Source organism: Rhipicephalus microplus, chromosome X (assembly GCF_043290135.1).
Source record: "Rhipicephalus microplus isolate Deutch F79 chromosome X, USDA_Rmic, whole genome shotgun sequence".
NCBI classification, from domain to species: domain Eukaryota; kingdom Metazoa; phylum Arthropoda; class Arachnida; order Ixodida; family Ixodidae; genus Rhipicephalus; species Rhipicephalus microplus.
In genome coordinates, this window is record NC_134710.1 from 172186612 (window position 1) to 172208705 (window position 22094).

Here is a 22094-nt window from a genome sequence, read left to right on the forward strand (position 1 = left end):
TGGAAGTAGGCTACTTCCAGCAAGATCTAGATGACGTGTTCATTGTGTGGTTTTCTTTAACCATCGCACCAGACATACTGTTGCATGCATGAGTAGCTTTTACGCCACTTGGCCACTGCCTTCAACTTGTCCACTGTATCAGCATCTCAGTTTGTCTGGAGGTACATATTTTGGCACATATCTTGAACTAGTCACATGAAAACAATATATAACTGATTTGCTGAATGCTCGAGAAATTGAGGCCTTATGAAATTGAACTGGTGTTTGTTTCTAATTAAGGTTCTTCACTTTCTCTATCTAGCTTGTCTGAGCAGCTACACAATAATTAAGAGTTCTACCCAGTGTTCACTACGCAGCTATCGAGTAGCCTGTTGAATTTCGATGTGTATGTGAAATACTTGATTCAAGCTTTGTTTGAAGTGTATTACTTGAGTACCAAAGTTCTAAAGGAAAAGTTAAAAATTGTCATTATTTTCTTTTCAAGGATTACGGCATCAGTTTCAGCAGCCTTTCTAGATTCATTCCAAAAAGTGGCTGACATGGCTACAAATACCAAAGGTGAGCTTTTTGGTAATTGAAATCACTACTAGGGTATCTTTTGGGATACAGCTTCCTACATTATTTAGAAGGCTGTACAACAAAGGTACTTATAGCAATCGCTACAGGGTTGTGATTCTCGTTGTGTCCACCTTGTAGACTGTCCACTTCAGCCTTCGCTGATTGGCTATAGCTCAGCGAGTAGTGCGTCCTTTGTTTGCAGTTCTTCTTCCACAAAATCATTTTAATTTCACGAAGCTTTCTCAGCTCTAGCATAACTCAAAAGGACAGAAAGTGCTTCACCACAATGAATAATGCCCCCAGACATCCACTGTCGGACGTGCATCTATCTTTGAGGCAGTGCATGCATTCTGATCACATTAATCCTTAAGTTAGGATTAACGCAGCTGCCCGCCTAACGTACCTAAATAGTTGGTATGCCGTCTCTGTGTCATGCTCAAACAGCATAACCTATTTATATGCAAGTTCAGACTTCTCAAGTTTGTTTAAGTGTCCCGTTACTATACATTCCGCTCACTTTCTTTCTCTTTATGCTGGTAATGTGCTGATGGGTTCGGTGCATTGATGTGGTCAAGAGCACCATGACATCACGTCTCACCGTTTTTCCTAGTAGCTGAATGTGTGGACATTTAGTGGACATGTCCATTAGGTGGACCCATTGAGATCACGCCTTAGGCTTTTACACTTTTGGCTTGTCTTGTCTAAAGTAGAAATGGATGACAAGGAAACATTTTGGGACCCTTCTAGAGGAGTTAGCATAAGCCATAAAAAATTTTAAACCAGATTATGCTTTGTGTTGCTTGCCCTCAGTCAAACATGCTAATAAAAGGCTTTGCTGAATTGAGTCTACTTTGCTCTGGGTTTTTCTCTTTGCAATGCTTTCATGCTTGTGTACAAGTGTGAGCACACTTTTGCATAAGTTCTCAGTGGTAAAAGCTGTGAGTGTACCAATTCATGAATTGACCAAATTTGCAACCATGGACTATTTTCCGCAATCACTTTCAAGAAGCCTTGCGGAAAGCAGTGCCATGCTTAGCATAGCTTCAAATGCCTCTTTTTAACAAAATTTCAGTGATTATATAAAAATGGATATAAAATATTCATGGAACTTGTAGTATAACTTTAGCCATTGAGTTGAATTCATCATCATCATCATTTATTTTACCCTTAAGGGCCTCTCTCGGGGCATTACATAAGGGGGGGGAACAATCCAAGTACAAATTTCAATGAAAATGCAGTTCATGGTTACAGTTTTTGCATTACTAAAACATACAGGTAGCAACAAAAAACAAAAAGAAAACAGAGCATGTCAAATGAAATATTCAACAGTCAATTCGCGGTCAAAAATATACAGGCGGCAGAGAACAAACAACAAAAAAAAGACAAACAGCGATTAAGAGTCAAGGGTAGCTAGTAATAAATCTCTAAATTTAACAGCAACTTGTTCGCTGACAATAGCATCCGTCAAACCGTTCCACTCATCGATAGCCGTAGGGAGAAATGATTTATTAAAAGCGTTAGTAGAACTAAACAGACGTTGGATACTCAGGGAATTAAATAGGCGACGAGATGTTCGGACAGGCGGAAGTAAAAGTGAACCATGTAGGTGAGGAAAGCTGTAGTAAAGTTTGTGAAAAAGACAGAGACGTGAAATTTTGCGTCGAGCTGACAAAACAGGGAGACCGAGGGATGATTTGATTTGACTGATGCTTGCTCGTTTGTCATAATTTGCGGAGATGAATCTGGCGGCACGATTTTGGACGGATTCAAGAATGTTAATTAGGTATATCTGATGAGGGCTCCAAATTGCAGATGCGTATTCCATTTTAGTACGAACAAAAGTTTCAAAGGCCAATTTGCGAAGGCTTGCAGGTGATAATGACAATGATCTCCTAAGATAGCCAAGAGTTTTTGAGGCATCGGCAGCTAGTTTGGTAATATGCTCGGTCCAGGTTAGTCTGCTTGTAATTACAACGCCCAGGTATCGGTAAGAATCCACTTGGGATAACACTGTTGAGTTTAATGAATACGGATGGATGACGTTAGTGTGTTTTCGTGAGACAGACATGAACTTACATTTGGAAGTATTCGGCCTCATCATCCACTGAGCGCACCAGTTATCAATGATGTGTAAATCTTGCTGTAGTATTAGCTGATCTTCGGGAGTTGATATGCGACGGTAGATGACGCAATCGTCAGCAAAAAGCCGAACCGTTGATGAAATGCCGGAAGGAAGGTCATTTACGTAGATTAAAAAGAGGAGCGGGCCGAGAACCGAGCCCTGAGGGACGCCAGAGATTACTGGAGTAGTATCAGAATGGGCACCACCGATAACAGTGAATTGCGACCGGTGGGTTAGGAAGCACTTAATCCATGATAAGGTCAGGGGATCGAGGGAAAGTGAAGAAAGTTTGTTGATTAGTCGTTGGTGAAGGACGAGATCGAAGGCCTTTGAAAAGTCAACAAAAATAACATCAGTCTGAAATGACGAATCAAGGTTGAGATGAAGATCAGTCGTAAATTCAAAAAGTTGAGTTTCGCATGAGAGCCCTGAACGAAAACCATGCTGCTTATGAAAAAAGAGTGATCATCGAGGTGACGAGCAACATGTGAATATATTATATGTTCCATAAGTTTGCAAGCGATGCACGTTAGTGAAATGGGGCGATAGTTAGATGGGTCAGATCGCTTGCCAGACTTGAAAACTGGTACAACCTTCCCAAGTTTCCAATCATCTGGGATGAAACCTTCAGAAATGGACTGTTTAAAAATTATCTCCAAAAATTTACTAGAAATGATATTAGTAGCCTTTAAGACTTTGGCAGGAATATTGTCAGGTCCGGGGGAGCTGGATATTCTTAATTTCTTTATCAGACTGCTGATGCCTTCGGAGGTAATGTCAATGGGCGGCATTTGTGAAAAATTAGATCTCGGCATGACTGGAATACTATGAAGTGGTTCAGAAGTGAAGACTGAAGTGAAGTAAGTATTCATAACGTCCGCCCGCTGTGGGAGAGGAACGTGTGAACCATCGGAGTTGGTTAAGGATATATTGTGCGTGTTATTTTTAGGGTTGAGAAGTTTCCAAAACTTCTTTGGATTAGTTCGGGCAATGTTAAGCAAGTCATTATGAAAAAATTTCTTTTTGGAGCGCTTCAGCAAGTGAGTGTATTCACGAAGGCATGCGAAATATCTGTTCCATTTTGTTATTGACTCAGTTTTTAGCAGCGCGAAAAAGACGTTTTTTCTTTTGAGATAGTTTCTTTAGGAGATTAGAATACCATGGTCGCTGAGCATCGCCTGGAACACGAATAAGGGGGAAGTGGTTATCGATAAGGGTTAATAATTTCCGCTTGAACAATAACCAGTTTTGGTCAACTGTTCGGGTAGAAGCAGACAGGGTGAAGGAGACCAAAAATTTATTAAGTTCAGAGTTAATCATCGGGAAGTTGGCGTTGTTAAAGTCGCGTATTAATTTTTTCGAAGGTCTTCGCGAAGGTAAGGCAATGGACAATGAAAACAATACAACATTATGGTCACTCAGACCGGGAATGCATGACACTGACTGAATTAAATCTGGGTTGGAGACAAGAACAAGATCAAGAGTGGTTGTGCCACGAGTTGGCATTGTGACTGATTGCGATAGGTTAAAAAGGAGACACAGTTCGAGGAAATCTCTGGATTACTCTGATATTACTTATTCAAGAAGTTAAAATGTGCACCAAGATTATGAAATCCATCTAAAGGGGTACTAAAACAAAATTTCGGGGCTGAGATAGCGTGCAGGATCAATTCCCGTGAACATGCATATATCATCTGCAAAATATCAAAAGCAAATATAGCTTCGAAAGTATTTTACAGAAATTTTGAAGATTGAATTTTAAAGGTATTGACACCATCAAAAGGGACCCCATGGAGACCCCCTTACTTCCCTCATGCCACCACACTGCAGTCAATAAAACAAGTTACATGATGTCATAGCCACCATTTATCTTTTGCCGCCTTTGTTCCAGTACTCTATACTTCTAGGCAGCTGGTCGCAAGTGCATGGTCGCGGTGCACGCGTTGAAAGTTTTGTGTTTGGTGAAGCTTCAGTCCCATTTCTCATTGGGAAGGACTTCTTGATGTCGATTGTGCAGAAGTGGTTTCAGTTTTGTGTGCTGATGTGGTCGAATGCTGCACCCAGCAGCTTGTCATTTTTGGAGCTCTCTTAAAACTGCTAACTGGTTGGTAATGAGAAGCTTGTAACTAATTATCTATCACATGCTACAGTAAACTATGTGCCATGTTATAACTAACAGGCCCCCAGCAACACATTGTAGCAAAAAAACGTGAGGCAAAAGTTTTTGTGTCAGTACTCTTTTAATATGTTTTTATGAATCACTTTACAGCACATATTAAAGTTTATCAATTTTAGGCGGCGAAATCATTAGATGTTTCCTATTTTAACATATTTTCAGGGCGACACCAGGCTCGAAATATTTATACCTGGAGTGTGTGACTACATGGGCATGCCATATACAGTAGTTTTAAGCTTCAGTGCTCTGGACATTTTGTAGAACAAGTAACCAAAGCAGCAGTGCATTGTTATCGAGATTTTGAAGGCAGGGATATCAAAATTCACGCTGCCCCTAGAGTTCATCTCACTGCGCACATCTTGTGAACGTATGAGATGTACAGTTCATCACTTGCATTATGTTCAGCATAGAAATAAAGTACTAATTAGTGAATATAATTTAACCAGTTGATTATCAACTTTTGTGCAAGCAGTGTGGAGTAATCGAGCTCAAGGACTTCAATTATCCTATTTGTCACCAATGATGTTTAGATATTGTTATCACACACAAAAAAGAAAAAAAAAATTTTTTTCAAAAGAGCAGTGACACCAAATTTCCAATAAAAGATGTGACATTCATTCGATTGCCTGGTATGCATGAGTTTTTTTTTTAGCGAAGTATGAACAGCATCTGTTTCATATAAGTCATCCTATTTCAAGGGTTAACAGCGTCCAAAGGCTCAGCGGCGAGTTCCTAGCTTTGAGACATCACATCGACAGTATTTTTTCTTGTTCAGCAATCTCCTAGGCTTCACTAGCTTTGTTTTGCTTGGTTTGTGCAGTGGGTTCGTGTGAATCCAGCATTTTCATTGTGCTGCTTTGGGTCATTTGTCGTGAAGTCGTGAGAGTGATTGTGATTATTTGATGCTATAGTCATCGCGAACAAGTAACACGCATGCAGCGCTCATATGCCTTGCCAGCCAGCATGGCCCAAGTGTGCGTCTCCATCTGCCTCGTCGCTGCTCGATCCAGCATCGATGTCGGAATCACTGCTCAGAAGAGAATGGAACTGAAAATGGTTCGCCACGCCACAAGTTATCGCGATTCTATATTCCTCCAGTGTTTTCATCGTCGCTTGTGGATGCTGATGACGGCGGCGATGACAATGACGGTGGTGAAGGTGAACCTATACATGTGGACGCCGAACAGACTAAATGTCAAATGGAACTGGCGTCACCATTTCGTGTAACCACCAAATCAGATGGGGCGGCACCGCAGGAGGTGACTGCATGGGAGCACTGGCAACGCTGAAAATTGGTGGGTTTGGCAGCGGTTTTGAACTGGGTTGGATATTGGTCATACTAATCTGTATGGAGTATATTAATTAGTCCTTCTATTGCATTATTACTACTGAATCGTTACTAAAGGTTCGATAACTACACGTTGATGCAAAAAAACGCTGCATGCATTAAGGTCATGTCACTGCACTTTTAATAGTGTTTTTTTTTTTAAATGGCAAGTCTCGTAATATAGTGGGATATCTTTTTACAGTGGTATACTTTGCCAGACATAACCTAAGGCAGTGTATATGCTTGTGCAGACCATGTGAATGATATAGCTAAAATATTTCCTAGCCATTTTTTAAAAGCAATATTTAGGAGTTGTAAATTGGGTTAACTGTCCTTACTGGGTGTTCATGTCTTTTGTGCCATCATGATCATGAGGTCACCACCCATCCTCAGCTTCACTCGCAATACATGTTGTGAGAAAAAGGTAAAAAGCTTGCTTATCACTTCCACTGTGTTATGAAGTTGAGCTCCTGAGGCAACTTGCAGTTTGATTCCAGACTTGCTAACCACTGGCCTGTAGTACATCTTTGAAAATTGACGTCCTGATTTGTCTACTATGCAGTTTATAAATGTCGTGGTGTTACCATTCCTGCAGCTAGCTGTCATGTTACAGCGAAAGCTGTTATGAGATCACAACAAGGATCGTTTTGGATGCTGTAGTTGTCCGCCGCCACCCCTGGTGTCCGTAATCAATATCACGCAAAATAAAAAGAAAGCTAAATAGAAATAAAGGAGTACCAAAGACAGAATGAGATTTGAACCTGGGGCCCCTACATGCCAGCTCAGTATTCTACTACCGAACTAAGCCAGTGTTTTATACACTATTGCAAACAGACCCTAGGCAGGCTACATGTCGGGTAAAGAATCTCATTAATACGTGTAATAAAGCATTTCAGAACAGCATAGGAACAACCAGGCATCACACAATGTGAACTGTGTAACGAGTAGGTCATTGAGTGCTCCAATTCATTACAAAAGCCTCAGGTACATCGTCAGCCACAACATCAACAAAATGCATATAATTTCTTGCAAGTGTGCTGCCGGTACCACAGCTCTGACAAAGGATGACAAAGGATGGCATACCGTATTTACTTGATTCTACCGCGCCCTCGATTGTAACGCGCACCCGATTTCCACGACGAAAAAAAAAAAAAGTAAGACATCGATTGCAACGTGCACTCATTTTTCTCGCTGGCCCGCACGATCACACCACTCGGAAAAACGACTCCTTTCGGGAGCATCTTCCATTTAAATATGAGGTACGGGTGAAGCTTGTGCCCATCTGAGGTGTAACAGAGCATTGCCGTCACTGTAATTTTACCGTGGACCGATGTCAACACGCGAACTTGCTTCGCCCCCTTCTTCTCGACGGTTGTGGTGCCAGGCATGTCGAAGTAAAGAGGCGTCTGATCGGCATTCCTGATTTGCCCAAGCAGATAGCCGTTGTTGTGCCGCAAGTTTAGGACAAACCTATGGAAACTGTAAAGCTTTTCACTGTACTCCTCCGCAAAACTTTTCGCATATGCCCATTCCCTTTCGGAGGGAGAAGCCTTTCCTCTTCATAAAGTTAGTTAGCCAGCACCTGCTCGCTTTAAACTGGCTCCGCTTAGACCTTTTTCTAGGGCTAATTGCATAGCCCGCACTTGGAGCAGTTCTGTCGTCACGGGCCGCTGTGCCGCTCGCTGCTCAAGCACATACTCGCCGAGCAGCTCTTTAATTTGCGGAAACCGACCCTGCTGTGGTCTACTGAAGCCTTTGCGTGAATCTTTGCTGTCGACAATCTTCTGCTTTTGTTTCTGCCAGTCCCGCACGCTCGTTTCGGGAACTCCGAACGACCGCGATGAGGCCCGATTTCCGTCAATTTCTGCACACGCGATGACTCTTCTTTTAAAAGCGGCATCGTGGTGCACTCGAGTTTTTGGAGTCGGCCCTTCTATGCCGATGCTAATGCACTACAAGATGACGAACTCCTCAGCACACGTACGAAGTGCCGCACATGGGAAACACATAGGCAGAAATGGCCGACGCGCCATGCCGACGCACGTAGAGGGTGGCCATTTTGGAAATGCCGATGGTAATAGAATGTCCGTATTCATTTTTTTTCGCACTCGATTCTAACGCGCATGGGATTTATAACTCGCTTATCCTGAAAAAAGGTGCGCGTTAGATTCGAGTAATTACAGTAGTTGATGCCTCCCTACTGCACAAAAATTGTGATTTATAGTGTAGTGGGTACCCTGCAAATGCACTTGTAGTAGTCACCCCAAGAGTGTTTAAAAAAGATTCTAGAAGGGCCACTCTTCCAACTTTTGCTGGTGTGACATTGCTGTGCATTCCACGCAGGCCTGGCAGGTTTTTTCCAAGCAGCATAAATGAAAAATCCAAAACGGTTTTGCTGAAGGTCGAAGACGAGTTGGTGTGTATACCATCATGACGCTTTGATGAAAGGCAAACGAACGTATGATTATAAAAAAAGGCAGATACCACGCGGTGTGAAATCATATATTGTGTTTAATACACATCTGCTTTCCTTTCAGTAATTAGTTTCATTCAGTTTTTTGCCTTCATTGATGTTCTTCAATGTATTTAATTAATTTTTATAGTTGTGTATATATATATATATATATATATATATATATATATATATATATATATATATATATATATATATATATATATAATAGAAAGAGAGTCAATCTAAACCTCTTCAGTAACCCATTCCTGTGCTGACTAAAGCTGCTTTGTCCTATTCTTATAAGGGGAACACTGTGTGAACACAGTCAGAAAAGGCTTCTGATTGGTAATTGAGGCTCCTGAGAGCATGTGAGACAAACATAACACAGCATGCAACCTGGAATTTACAATTAATTCTTAAAGTCAGCCAAAAATCGCTTGCTCTTCTTTCGACAAATGATGCTGTAAATCCAAAGTTTATCACCATTGACTGATTAACTATTCATCACGGTAACTACTCATCACGAGCTGAGTAGTTACTGCAGCTACTGCAAGTCATTGTGACGTGCCCATGAGTTTGCTCACGATCCCACTGAAAGTATGCCATGCAGTTAAAAAAAATTATTTTAAAGGAGTACTGACATAAAAGTTTTGCACTTTGTTCCCTCTCTTTTTTTAGTTGTGGCATTAGGTATCTTATGACCTACTTATCATGGCTCGAAACCTTGTTTGTGTGAGTGCACGGCGGTTATTGATTTAGAGATGTTTTTAAAGCGAACAGTCACAGTTTTGGTTTCAAAAAGCACCGAGCTAGGCAGGAGCAGTACTGGCGGCACGGTAAACACAGCTGGCCATGTGACCATGCAAAACTGTGAAGTGGCGCCACACTAACAGCCAGGTCAGCCAGCACATGCAGCCAGGTCGACCAGCACATGCAACACCGCATGCATGGAGCAAGAAATCGCAGGTGTGGCGCAAGCAAACAGCCAATACAAACTCGTGACGTAGATTTGTTTGCATTTCCGCCACAATATCAGCGTCATGAGGGGCTCCGCATCTTGCTCGGTTTCACGACATGTACTTCAAAATTGATTTTAAGTATGTTCTAGGCTATATTTGCCGTTCATATTTTGTAGATGTGTATTTCTCCACATGAATCTATCTCACTCATTAGCTCACCTTGAAAATTTTGTCGGTGCTCCTTTAAAGCCATAATGTGCACGTGACATGACTCTTTTCTCTCACGCCATCTCTCTCTACTTAGCTTCTAGCGTAGTCGTCTAGAAGAGGGAAGAGAGAAAGGGCTTATTGTGCGCTACAGGTAATTTTAACTCCGCTCGGACTTGATGGATTCTAAAAAATTTTGTAGCACATTGATTCGGGAAGCAATAAACTCTTTTAACGAAACTATTCGAAAATTACTTGCAAAAGTATTGCAGGGTCCCTTTAGTAAACTTAGAACCGTGGGAAGCAAATTGCTTTACTTTCATTGGCTTGAAACTTGGGAAGCATACCACACTCATGTGCCAATACAGTTGATGTGCAACTACTAGCATGTTTCTTAGGATAGCTACAAAGCACAATATGCAGTGAAATTAGGTCCTATTACTGGCACATCATAAGAGCATTTATGGTTCACAGATTAGCACTTCAGATCTATGTATACCCGCATCACCTGTATTTCTTCACAGCAGTAATAATTTTGACATCGATAGAGAAAAAAAAAGTAAACAAACTGTTGGGCTGATGGGCCAGACTACTTTGTTTGATTCTGGTGTATTCAATGATTTTAGTGGCATTAAATTGGCATTGCCAGGGAGTGCAATAGTTAGTTAGACCCAGGGGGTTATTTTTTGTGTTCTCTTTGTTTTTGCAAAGTGAGTAAACAAAAAAGAACCATGTCGGATCTGATGTGCTCTAATATGTTTATAACTCTAGAACATATCTTATGGTAGACTGATTATAATGTGAAGTAGCATTAGTGTTTGCTGGTAAACTTGCCATAACTAAAGGGACACTGAACCAAGCTATTAAGTTCACATGCCGATTAGTAAATTATGCATTTGCAATAGCAAGACAAATATTGTTACTAGGAAACATCACACAGAAAGCTGTCAATGAGGGGGGGGGGGCAATTTTCATTTTAGTTTGTGATGTCTGCTGATGTAAATAACTCACAAGCAAAGTATAAGCATATAGTAAATAGCCATAACTTTTTGTTTGGCTAGTTGGTGCTTGTCAACAGAAGAAATAAAGTACCAACGAGGCAAACACAAAAAGTGACATAGGCCTTAAAGTCTGTCCCAGCGTCTCTCCATGTAATTTCCTGTGTTTCTCTCGTTGCTGCTTCATCTCTTCCATTAGTGTAGCCATAACCTGATTTCACATGCATATTTGATGTTTTCAATAAATACACAGCAAATCACATGCACCCACACATGCATGAAAACAGTTTAACCCTTTCAAGCCTGAATTATGAAACTGCCAAACAAATTAAAATGTTTTCATTTTTCCAGCTTTAAAAAGCAACCAAAAATAATTCCACAGTTCAATTATCTAATATGCAACTTTAATGCATACTTTTATGTATGTCATGAATTCTTCATAGGCAACAGAAGCCAGAACCTCGCAATGAAAACATACTTCACAACTACGTAACATGTCATGTGCCACCTTTTGGATGTGTACACACCACATAAACGAAATTATTGAAGATAAAATTTAAGTCATTCAGGTGTAAAAGGCCGAAGAAGTGAGAGTTGTTGCACATGCTTCGCACTCTCCGTCATCAGCTACAAAACAGTTGGTTCTGGCATAAAATACCTTGGACAAGACAGCTTTAAGTTTTCCGTGCTGAAAGCTACATTCTCTATGAGTACTTGACAGCCGGCATTAAAGGCTGCGTGTATTTCGTGACTTGCTTCCTCTTTTTTTTTTTTTTTCAGTATGTCGCGAATTTGCAACACTCAGCAGTAAAGGGTTAAAGTAGCCATATGAATTGTTTGAATAGAAGCAATATTATAGGCTATCGCATTGTTCCTTTCTTTTTCGCACTTGATGTTGCAGCCAGAAGTGACATAAAAGCAGATACCCTCACCGGCACTGCAAAAACTATTAGCAATTGTTGAAAGGATTTTTGTCTAAATGTGGCAGTAGTTATTGAAACATTGCCACGGAGTGCATATGCCTATCGATGACAACTAAGAGACAGTAAAGCCAAGCAATTTGAGTTATTGTATATGCTACGTTTTAATAGCAGAGTTGCGCCAAAATCCGCCATCTTAGGTTCAACGGTGTTGTCCGTAGGTCGCGGGATCAAATCACGGGTGCGGCGGCGGCTGCATTTCCGATGGAGACGGAAATGTTGTAGGCCCGTGTGCTTAGATTTGGGCGCACGTTAAAGAACCCCAGGTGGTCGAAATTTCCGGAGCCCTCCACTACGGCATCTCTCGTAATCATATAGTGGTTTTGGGACGTTAAACCCCACATATCAATCAATTAGGTTCAAACGTGTGGTGGGAAAGCCACTCACCACCCGCGTAGAAGCAGTGCTTGTGCTTTAGTGTGCGTACTAGCTTAGATTTTTTTTTCTATTTTTTATGAAGGTACGAGCAAAACTCAGTTGCTAGCTTTGGGCACTTTTACAAGCCTTGATTTCATGCTTAAGTTTTTGGTATGTAATGATGAAACAAAGTGCTTCGGCTTGTTGAGCCAGTGAAATATATATTTATATTTGGTCACGCATTAGCTTTTCTTTAGGTTTATATGAGGTTTATTCGTCTGCTTTTTCGCAGTTTTTCCCATTTACAGATATGAAGTTATTTTTGTATTTTTGATCAGGATTGAGCCAGTTAGGAGTGGAACTTTTTCGTCACGCTGGGCTCATTCGGCTGTAGTATTATAGTTTTAACTGAATCGAGCTGGATAGCAATCAAAAGTGACCGTGTGATGCCCGTATCACACAATGCTCTGGTATTATGCTCATATTACAATCGCAGCTCATGACAGCTGATGTGAATCATTGTTCAACAGCCCTGTCGCGCCTTACATTCCTTTCGCTCAAGGTTTGAAAGATGCATTAAATTCACGCACTAGCTACAACACCTTGCTGATTTGAATAATTCTAGATTGACTTCTCCTTTATTTTTAGCATTTTACCCACCAGACATTTGGACGTATGCAGCCGACACACGCTGACCAACTCGGCATGTATAACGTATTCACTGCATCTGTGGGTAATACCAATTGGGCAAGTTTTGCAGTGTCGTGGATAAATAAAAAGAAGCCAAGGGTTCATTCCTTTCTCACGGAACACTAGTCTTTTTTATAGGAAAACCCGCTGCAACCTTGTCTAATCTCAGGTTTCTGTACTGAATACGTACAATTAAACACAGAATGCACTTGCTACCACATTTCCGCCATGCAGCGAGAATAACAACAGCTGATTTCAACCATACATGAGCTGCCCGGAATATGCGGAGCATCTGCGTTTTTGGCGTCATCTGCGTAGTGTTGGCTTCTCCACAGTGCAAATGAATCACCTATGATCAAGTGACGACGCTTGCTCAATAGCATTGCTGAAATCGTCGAAGGCCCAGTGAGCGGCGCCCGGAAAACAGTGGCGCAAATCTGCTACTAAAGGTAGCATATACAGTAACTCTACAAGGAAAGTGTAAAGCCTGCCATGTCTAGCAATTGTCATAAATGTGCAGAAATCAAATTGGACGAAAAGGTAACTTCACGCCATGAGGAACTGCACCTGCAAACTTTGAATAATGCATTCGATGCTCTATGGTGATGATTTACCATATATGTATCTGCATTGGTGTTTGCGAGGAAAGGACTTTGCATAGCAACTCGTTGTAAGATGTGCCACTTCACCAACAGGGCCGTCTAGCTTCCACGGCGGTGTGGCTGCAGTCTGCAGAAATAAAATGCACAGAAAGCTGGGATTATGTGTATATCCTGTAGCCTGGCTCCCCCTTGCTAGATTTCTGTGCATCAACTGCTTTTGTCGAAATGCATGCAGATTAGGCAAAAACGATCTTGCTTGGAGCTACACACTCCGTTTGCAATCAGGCTGAGCACTCGCGATACTCTTGGAATTCAACATAGTTTAGTGTTGCTTTTTTAGTATTACTTTAACAGTCTGATTGCATTCTGGCTGAAACAACTCTTCTAAAAGGCTGCTGTGTTTATTCTTGATGCTGTTATTTTTTTTTTATTACAGAGTAGGAAAAGGACATTCACTGATGCATCTGCACAGGGGCGTTATCACTAGTAGATTTAATACTTGATAAAGCATTTAGTGCAAGATTCGAGGAGTAGTTATTCTTGTGTGTAAAACTTTCCAGGTGCCACAAAAGAAGTTGGCAAAGCACTGACTCGCCTCTGTCTCCGTCACCGCAGTGTTGAAGCAAAGCTGCGTTCATTTACCATGTAAGTTGTTCAGTACATGTTGCATATATGTGTTTCGTTTCTCTAAAATGCAAGGTCTTTGTTTTCATCAGCAAGGAAGGTTGTGGGTTGAATTGTGGCTGCCACGGCCGGTTCAGAAGAGGTGTGAATATTTGAAACACGTGTACTTACCATATAATTCCAATTAAGTGCCCCCCCCCCCCAGACAAAATCGAAATAGCACGCAAAGGGGGGGGGGGGGGGATGCTATTTTGAAATAGAACTAAAATTCAAGATGGCAGCAAAATTTTCGCACAAAAAAAAAGCAGTGCACGTGGATTAAAATTTATTATAGCGAGTTCGCCGAACACTGAAAGGCACTTAGTGCCTCCGAAAGTTCCTCGGACGTCTTCTGGCTCTTATTCGTAGCATGGCGCATTGCAACGCCGAACCGCTGTTTCCAGCAATTTATGTACAGTCGACTCTCGTTAATAGGAAGTTCACGGGGACCGTGAAAAACTTCTGCACTTCTGCTCAAGGTACTCGGAGAGCGCATCATCCACGTGTTCGCTTAACACTGCTGTGCTGTTACTGAGCTTCCATCAAAGTTTTGCCTTAATGTAGTTTAGCTGCAGCAAATTATCCAAATTCTTCTCCTATTCCTGTGTCTGGTTCCAGTCGAGCCTGAAATGTCGAGATGTCTGGTACACGTTCTTTCCATTTTCTTGATACCATCGAATAACCCCGATTTTCTTTGCCACTCTGTAGGACTGCATTGGCATAGATGACCTCCCACCGCACACACAAAGCAACAAATGGTGTGGAGTCACAGTGCAAAACAGAATTGGATTGTATTAAATTAGACATGGGGGGGGGGGGGGGGGGGCTTGCTCGAAATTTTACGGTAGATTTAGGTGCGCATTAGAGAAACCCAGGTGGTGTTAGCGATTTCTGGAGCGTTCCATTGTGGTGTCCCTCATAGTCATAATGTGTTTTATGGGCTTTAAACCCCAACAATTATTATTGTGATGTGTGTTGCCAAATGCTGTATGGAAAATATCATTTTTTATTAGGTACTAAAGCATAAATTAGATCATTTATTATTCAAAGACTCTGCAAAATTTTGTAATGTGCAATCAGTACATTGAGCACTATATTACTGAAGTTTTTTTTGTTCAAATTTGAGGGAAGAGCCAGGGGACGACATCGAATATGTCATTTAGTTATGCTCACTAATAAGTTAGCTTTTTTTAGGATAAACAAGAGCTTGCAGAACACTAGGATGCTAGTTGTGCCTTCCAGTTGCCTTATACTTGATTTCAGTCCTCGTTAGCTAGCAGTCTTGCATCTCTAGTTAAATATCATGGTGGCATTCATGGGCAGTGTGGTTTGATGCGCTGTTGTAAAATTGTGGAGTCAAATCACTTTAACAGGAAATATTTTAAATATGGTTGTTTGAAGTTGGAAATCATGATAAATTTTTACTGTGAGGATGAGTAGGAATTATGCGCACTCTGGTTGTCAGCTTTCTTTTACCCCCTTTTTTTTGTATTCATGAGGTAACCATCTGTCCTGTGGAGGCCATACGAATTTGAACATGCTACGTAAGATTATTTGCAACCATAAATAAAGTAGAATAATTTTCTCTTTACATGTGGTTTAAGAGAACCAAATGTTTAGTGTATTGGCATTCTATATTTTATAAAAACAGTACAAAACAAAAAAGAATCGCGACTTATGTATGGTATCAATGATAAGTGGGCGAAGCTCGAGAGGTGGAGATCATCGGTAAACAGTAACTCTCCCGTGAAAAGTTAGCCCATTACATCATTAGAAAGATGTAAGACTGTGTGTATACTATACATATCAACTTTTATTGTCTTCTTGTTCATTTGTTGTTTTGTGTCTTTGCTTATTCTTTTGATTTCTTCATTGTCAAGGTGGCTGTATTGCGAGGTCCCTTCATTCTACGGCTTTATGATCCGTGAAATGAAGCAAGATAGGTTCTTGTACTGGCTGCAGTGAGAATTTTGCAAACACTAAGTTTATGCTTGTCCCTCGGACCGTGGTAGGTTGCATATGGATACATCTGAGTGCATACTTGGAAAGCATGTGCTCCACGATGCAGTCTTTAGCAATGAGGTCCATCTGCCCATGCGTCCATCCGTGCATCCGTCCGTGCGTGCATCCGTCTGTTAGTCACTCACACTAGCGCCACCTGCTGAGTGAGTCGTACAACAAGGTTGTTACAAACCGGTCACAAAAGACATGCATAGACAGACCCATGGCTTTCTGTGCTTTGCCCTGAAAAGATAGATGATTAGATGGATGTAATGTTGGTTCATACAAAAGGAAAGCAGCTTCTAGTTACAATTATCGCTTTAGACATGCTTGTTTGGTGCTGATATTTATATGCGAATTCCTGCACAGTGTGGAGAATTTGTTGTGTCAGAGTGGCCAAGTGACCTTTGCTTGCTGTGCATACGATCACAAGCTCTATTCTTGGTTATGATTGCTGCTTTCTGATGTGGGCAAATACCAAAAGGTTTTATGTGCTGGGCTTGGTTGCATGTTGGATAAGCTGATGCCAGAACTCCTCTCAAGTTCTCTATACAGGTTGTCTCATGTTAGCTCTCTTGGTTTCGGGCAATAAAACCGACTCTGTTAGGAGATTTTTGCGGCTTTGCAAAAGCTACACTTTGTTTGTCTTTACCACGAAGGAAGAAATATTTAGGAGGTGAAACTCCCGTTAAAATTGGCGTCCGCAGGTGTCCAGATAACGTCACATAAAGTACAAAAATAACATGCTCCAATGGAGACATTTCAGTTGGCAGCGCCTCGTGAAGCAAACCTACAACCATGAAGAAAAAAAAAAGTAATGCTACCGGCCGAGCGCATTTGAACGCGCTCCATGTTTCAGCTCCGTGACTGTGGTGGAACACGAGCAATGCGTGCAACTGGTTCGCTTGGAAACTGAAATGGTGGCAATTCTCTTTAGTACCACAAGACCTCGCCAGCATGATTTGGCCCTCCGGCGATGTGATGTTATCTGGTCGACTCAAGCAGCGGAGTTGCACTTCCTAAAGGTTTTTTCTTCTGAGGTCTTTACCCATGTTTAATGAGCTTTTATTTCACTTGTCAGTAGGGAAGCAAAGCTCAAGGGGCTCATCTAAATAGGAAGATAGTGTTGCTACATTACTTTGAGTTACGTAGCTACTAACTTGAGCATTTCAGCTGCGACCTTACTCCACTGACATTTATATGGTACAACATGCGTGGCTGTATCTACCACTGAATCTGTAGTCATCCAAGTTAGTAAAACTAGTTGTTAGGCTAGTTGGCACATTCTAACTGAATTGAACAGGATGGATAACAAATATAGAAAAAAAAAACTTAAGGTGGAAAAGGGCATTACTCACAACTAACAAACATAATCCGAATTGCTTCAAACACACATGAAATAATACCAGATGAGGTAAAATCTCAGAATATTTTTTATCTAGTTAGCATTGAAAATGTTCATATTCGTTGTTATGCGAAACCACATATGTTTCTGATACACGTCATTTTTTTAAAATGTAAGTTTCCATAACCTAATGTGCCAGGGCACCTGTATTTTTACTAAGAATGAAAGCGCTCGAAAACTTGCAAACAGGAATCTCAATAAACAATCAAATGTGCTGAAAGTTAGTTTCTTTATCGAAAATTTGTGTTCCCTAACTCTGCTGTTTAGCGAGTCTTGTTTCATCAGTGCAAACTTGACCGCAGCTGAGCAAAATTTTAGCAACGACACCAACTGAGTGGCCAGATCGACCTAGCACACCTCTATGTGAGTGCGGCCTTGGCTTTATTAAGGTTGTGAGAAACCTTAGGCGTGTAAAGCATCAACATTAGTATTTTGACCACCAGCCACATGCTTTAGCTTTTTCCCTTCACTTTTTGTTAAGAAGGCCTTCAGAAGCAGATGCAATGGCAGAGTTACTATATCCAGCTAAATTCTGCTGTGCAAACTGATTAAAAGAACTATTCAGCATCTTGCAAGGACAAGATTTCACCGGTGCTTCACTAAAAATGCATGGAAGTAGTAACCCACTTGAGAAGCTTGGAATGGGTCATATTGAAGGGTTAAAGCTTCCTGCATGAATGTGGGCATTAAGACTAGTATATATACTGCGCAGACAATGTGAGCCTTAGGTCCAAAAACTGCAAACTGTTGTTAAAGGGAGCCTCATGCGTAAAAAAGGGCCCATGGGCATGGTGTTTGACAGGGGCTAAAATTTTATCTGGTTAATTGTGGACACTGCCCTCTTTGTGACCGTTGTTTTGTTGAAATAATGCCCTTTTGAAATTCTCAGTTCTATAGCTGGTGATGTTTTTGCTGTATCTGCAGCATTATGTTGTGGTATTATAGATCTAACTTTGCAGTTTCAGTTCTCTAGCTGGTGATGTTTTTTGTTTTTTGTATCTGCAGCGTTACGTTGTGGTATTATAGATCTAACTTCGTAGTTGTATTTTACTTTCTGTAAAATGTTCTTCTTTAACTTGCACATTATGATGTGTGTGCTGCACATTATGATGTGTGTGCTGTTCCCAGGTCAATTATGGAGCAGCTAGTTATTCCATTACAAGACAAGCTAGAGGACTGGAAGAAAAGCACTCTACAACTAGACAAGGACCACTCCAAAGGTGTTTATATATATATCATTTATTAGCATGTACACATCTTTTTCCCCTTTCAAGCCTTTGTCGTTTCTTAGAGGGATACTGATTATAAATTTCGCTCTCAAAATTTTGTAGCCCAGTTTAAGGTTTAAGTGCTTGACAAAACCTTGCTTTTAGAAGAACGTATGGAATATAATGAATTTATTAAATTTTTCACAAACTACTGCATCAAGTGGCTGCAATGTGTACTAAAAGAGCTGTTAACTTGCCAGACACTGACGTGTCAAACATGCTCCCTGCTGACATTGCCCGCCATCGCCTAGGTCTCTCAACACGCTTTGCTTAAACAGTACAAATCAGTGCTGTGGTCTCTAGAACCAGTATGAATTGCACCGGCAGTGAACAATGCTCCCCGCTGGGGGAACCCTGCTTCCGCCGCCAACACCCTTGAAGTCACGGCTGTCAACGCGCAGCATGCGGCCTTCTGTTGTAAATTCTGACCATTTTTTTGCTGCACAGGCATGTTGTATTTTGCAAACACAATCGCCATTAACCGATCTACAAGTTATGCTTGTTTCTTTGCAGTGCTTAAACCTGGTGAGGGTTACTTTAATAAAAGCCTGTTGACATGGTCCTTTGGGTTCCCTTTCTTGTAGAAGTACATATACTGTCGGCAAGAATATTGTAACCAAGTTGGGCTCCAGTGCATGACCGACCTACACAACAAATCATGCCTGCTCTCCTGAGCCTGGCCTGGACCTGAATAAAATATTTCTAAGGTACTGATACCTGGGCCTGTGCATATTCCTAATGTAAAGCAGAAGGGAATTTTGAGGGGTCTCTCCTTCCTATTTCTCTCTATAGCCCCACCACTGACCTTGAATGGGAATGCAGTCAACTTGGTGCTTACTTAGACTGTGCTGTTGAATTTCCAACTGTGCATTCTCAGTGTCCTTGTTCTGCTTCCGTAGGCTCGTTTTTCTGTTAAAGTCTCTTACTAATGGGAGAATACAAAAATGCTCATGTAGTGTTCAGGGCCTGTTCATAAATCTAAGGTTCTTTCAGGTAAAAACCACTCGGTAAAGGCCACCCATCACGTTATGCCCCATAACCAGACAGTACCTTTGGTACATAACATTCACACCGCAATTTAACATATTATAGCATTTGCATTACAAGTTTGCTCATAATGCGAAATGCCTAACTAAGCTACATAAGTCTTTCAAGCTTGCTGTTTTCTATGACATGCACTTTCACAGAATTCAAGAGGGCACGTCAGGAGATCAAGAAGATGTCAACCGATACCTTGCGGTTGCAGAAAAAGGTCAAGAAAGGTATGTGCCATATCGGAATAATTCACAGATTTGTTCCATTTCTGGAATTCCTAAAGCTTCATGACTTGGTGTGCTTTCATGGCTCAATAGAGAAAAAGTTTTTATGCTTATGTGCATCCACGGGTCTCCGTATGGGTTGAAAGGGATTTTACAGGGTTTTATTCAGTAGCACTATATACATATAATTTAATGTCATCTTTGGTGACACCAGCCCACTACTGATATTGACGCATGTGTACATGGTGGACGAAAATGATGATGGGGGGTTTAAGACACCAGGTATTGGGCCTCTGGCTTTACTCGAAAACGAAGAAGACAATCTTGCGGCTCAGCTGTTGAGAACCCGCTGCTTTCGCTGTCTCAAGATGTACCTGTGTTTTGTTCGCGTTGTACCGCGACACTGGTGGAGGTGCAGGGTCGCAACCCTGCCTGATGCTCCACACTCCCGCTGGGAGCCGTTCCCAATTGCTTTAGTGGCAGCGCCCATGAAGACGTTGAGGACTGGCTTGACCACTACGAGCGTGTTGCCAAGCTAAATCAGTGGTCGGAACAGGAAAAGCTTTCTCGCGCCTATTTCTACCTTGACGACGGTGCTTGTACTTGGTATGAGAATAGAGAAGTCAATCTGTCGACTTGGCCCGACTTTCGACAGCAGTTCGTCGATACCTTCGCCAATGTCGATCGACGGGACCGTGCGCAGCAGTTATTTGAGCTCTTTCAAAAACCTAACAAAACCGTTGCAATGTTTGCCGAGGACATGGCTCGTCTCTTTCATCGAGCTAACCCGCACATGACGGAAAATAAAAAGTTGAGTTACCTCATGCACGGTGTCGTAGAACAGCTTTTCGCCGGCCTACTGCGCAGCTCTCCCAGTACCGTGGTTGACTTAATTAAGAGGGCTATGGCTATTGAGCGGGCCTTCATCAACGCTGCAGGCAGTATGACCGCATGTCCAGCAATGACCCAATGAATGCTATCGCCATGATGTCTGAGAGTCGGAGCTCCTTGCGAGACTTGATTAGGGAGATAGTTCGCGAAGAACTGCAGAAGTTCCAGACTCCGGTTGCTTTAACTCCCATTGGATCGGTCGTTGAAGTCGTACGCAACGAAATATGCCAAGCGTTGTCTACGGCTGGTCCTGATGCTGAGCAGCGTCTCATGAGCTAAGCTGCTGCTCTCCAATGTCTACCACCCGCTTCTTGACGCCGTGCCTCCGGGCGCCAATGGCCCTTTGGTTACCGCCGCAAGAGCAGACACTGAAGCAACCACCCATGCTACAGCCATACAACCAGCCGTCCACAGCCACGCCATGGGCATCGATGCCAGGGGAAATGCTCAGACATCCACTGACCCGAAAAACAGGTGCATGGCGCACAGTCGATAGAAAACCACTAAGCTTTCATTGCGGAAGTGCAGGCCATATTGCCCATCATTGCTGACATCGAGGTGATTTATTCCATCCTCTTCGACCTTGGTTTGATGGTCGATGTGCCAACGATGAATACACTTCACGCTGCGATGACACCGCTTTCTACACTCTAAAAAAATATCGAGTAAAAAGGGTGTCTTTTTGTCCCACAACAATAATTTTCATCAGGCCTGCGTGCGCTTCCTTTCTTGAAAACTCGGTGCTGGCCACTTTCCTATCGAGAATGCAATGTAACCCTGATAATGGGCATGTCGATCGTGACAGGAATGTACCGGGCGCGGGGCGATAGCGTAAGGATGGAACGCAATATAGATGACGATTATTGTTGTGTGACAAAAAGACACCCTTTTTACTCACTCTTTTTTTAGAGTGTATGAAGCCTGTTCTCACTTTGAGGATGGCTGTACCACTGCCTCTATCTTAATACATTAGAAAGGAAATGACAAAGACTTGAAGAATTACAGGCCGATCAGCTTGCTCCCTGTAGTATACAAACTATTTACAAAGGTAATTGCTAACAGAGTTAAAGAAAACATTAGAATTCAATCAACCAAAGGAACAAGCAGGATTTCGAACAGGCTACTCAACAATTGACCACATTCATACTATCAATCAGGTAATAGAGAAATGCTCAG

General features: G+C 41.8%; 1 protein-coding gene across 1 annotated transcript in view; it reads left to right on the forward strand.

The window, feature by feature from the left end:
* LOC119177165 (missing-in-metastasis) overlaps positions 1–22094 on the forward strand; it is a 125984-nt gene that overhangs the window by 34852 nt on the left and 69038 nt on the right. The window contains exons 3-6 of the mRNA XM_037428565.2: positions 485–558; positions 13992–14076; positions 18629–18720; positions 19956–20030. Coding sequence (XP_037284462.2) covers positions 485–558; positions 13992–14076; positions 18629–18720; positions 19956–20030 — 326 coding nt within the window. The remainder of the gene's footprint in view (positions 1–484; positions 559–13991; positions 14077–18628; positions 18721–19955; positions 20031–22094) is intronic.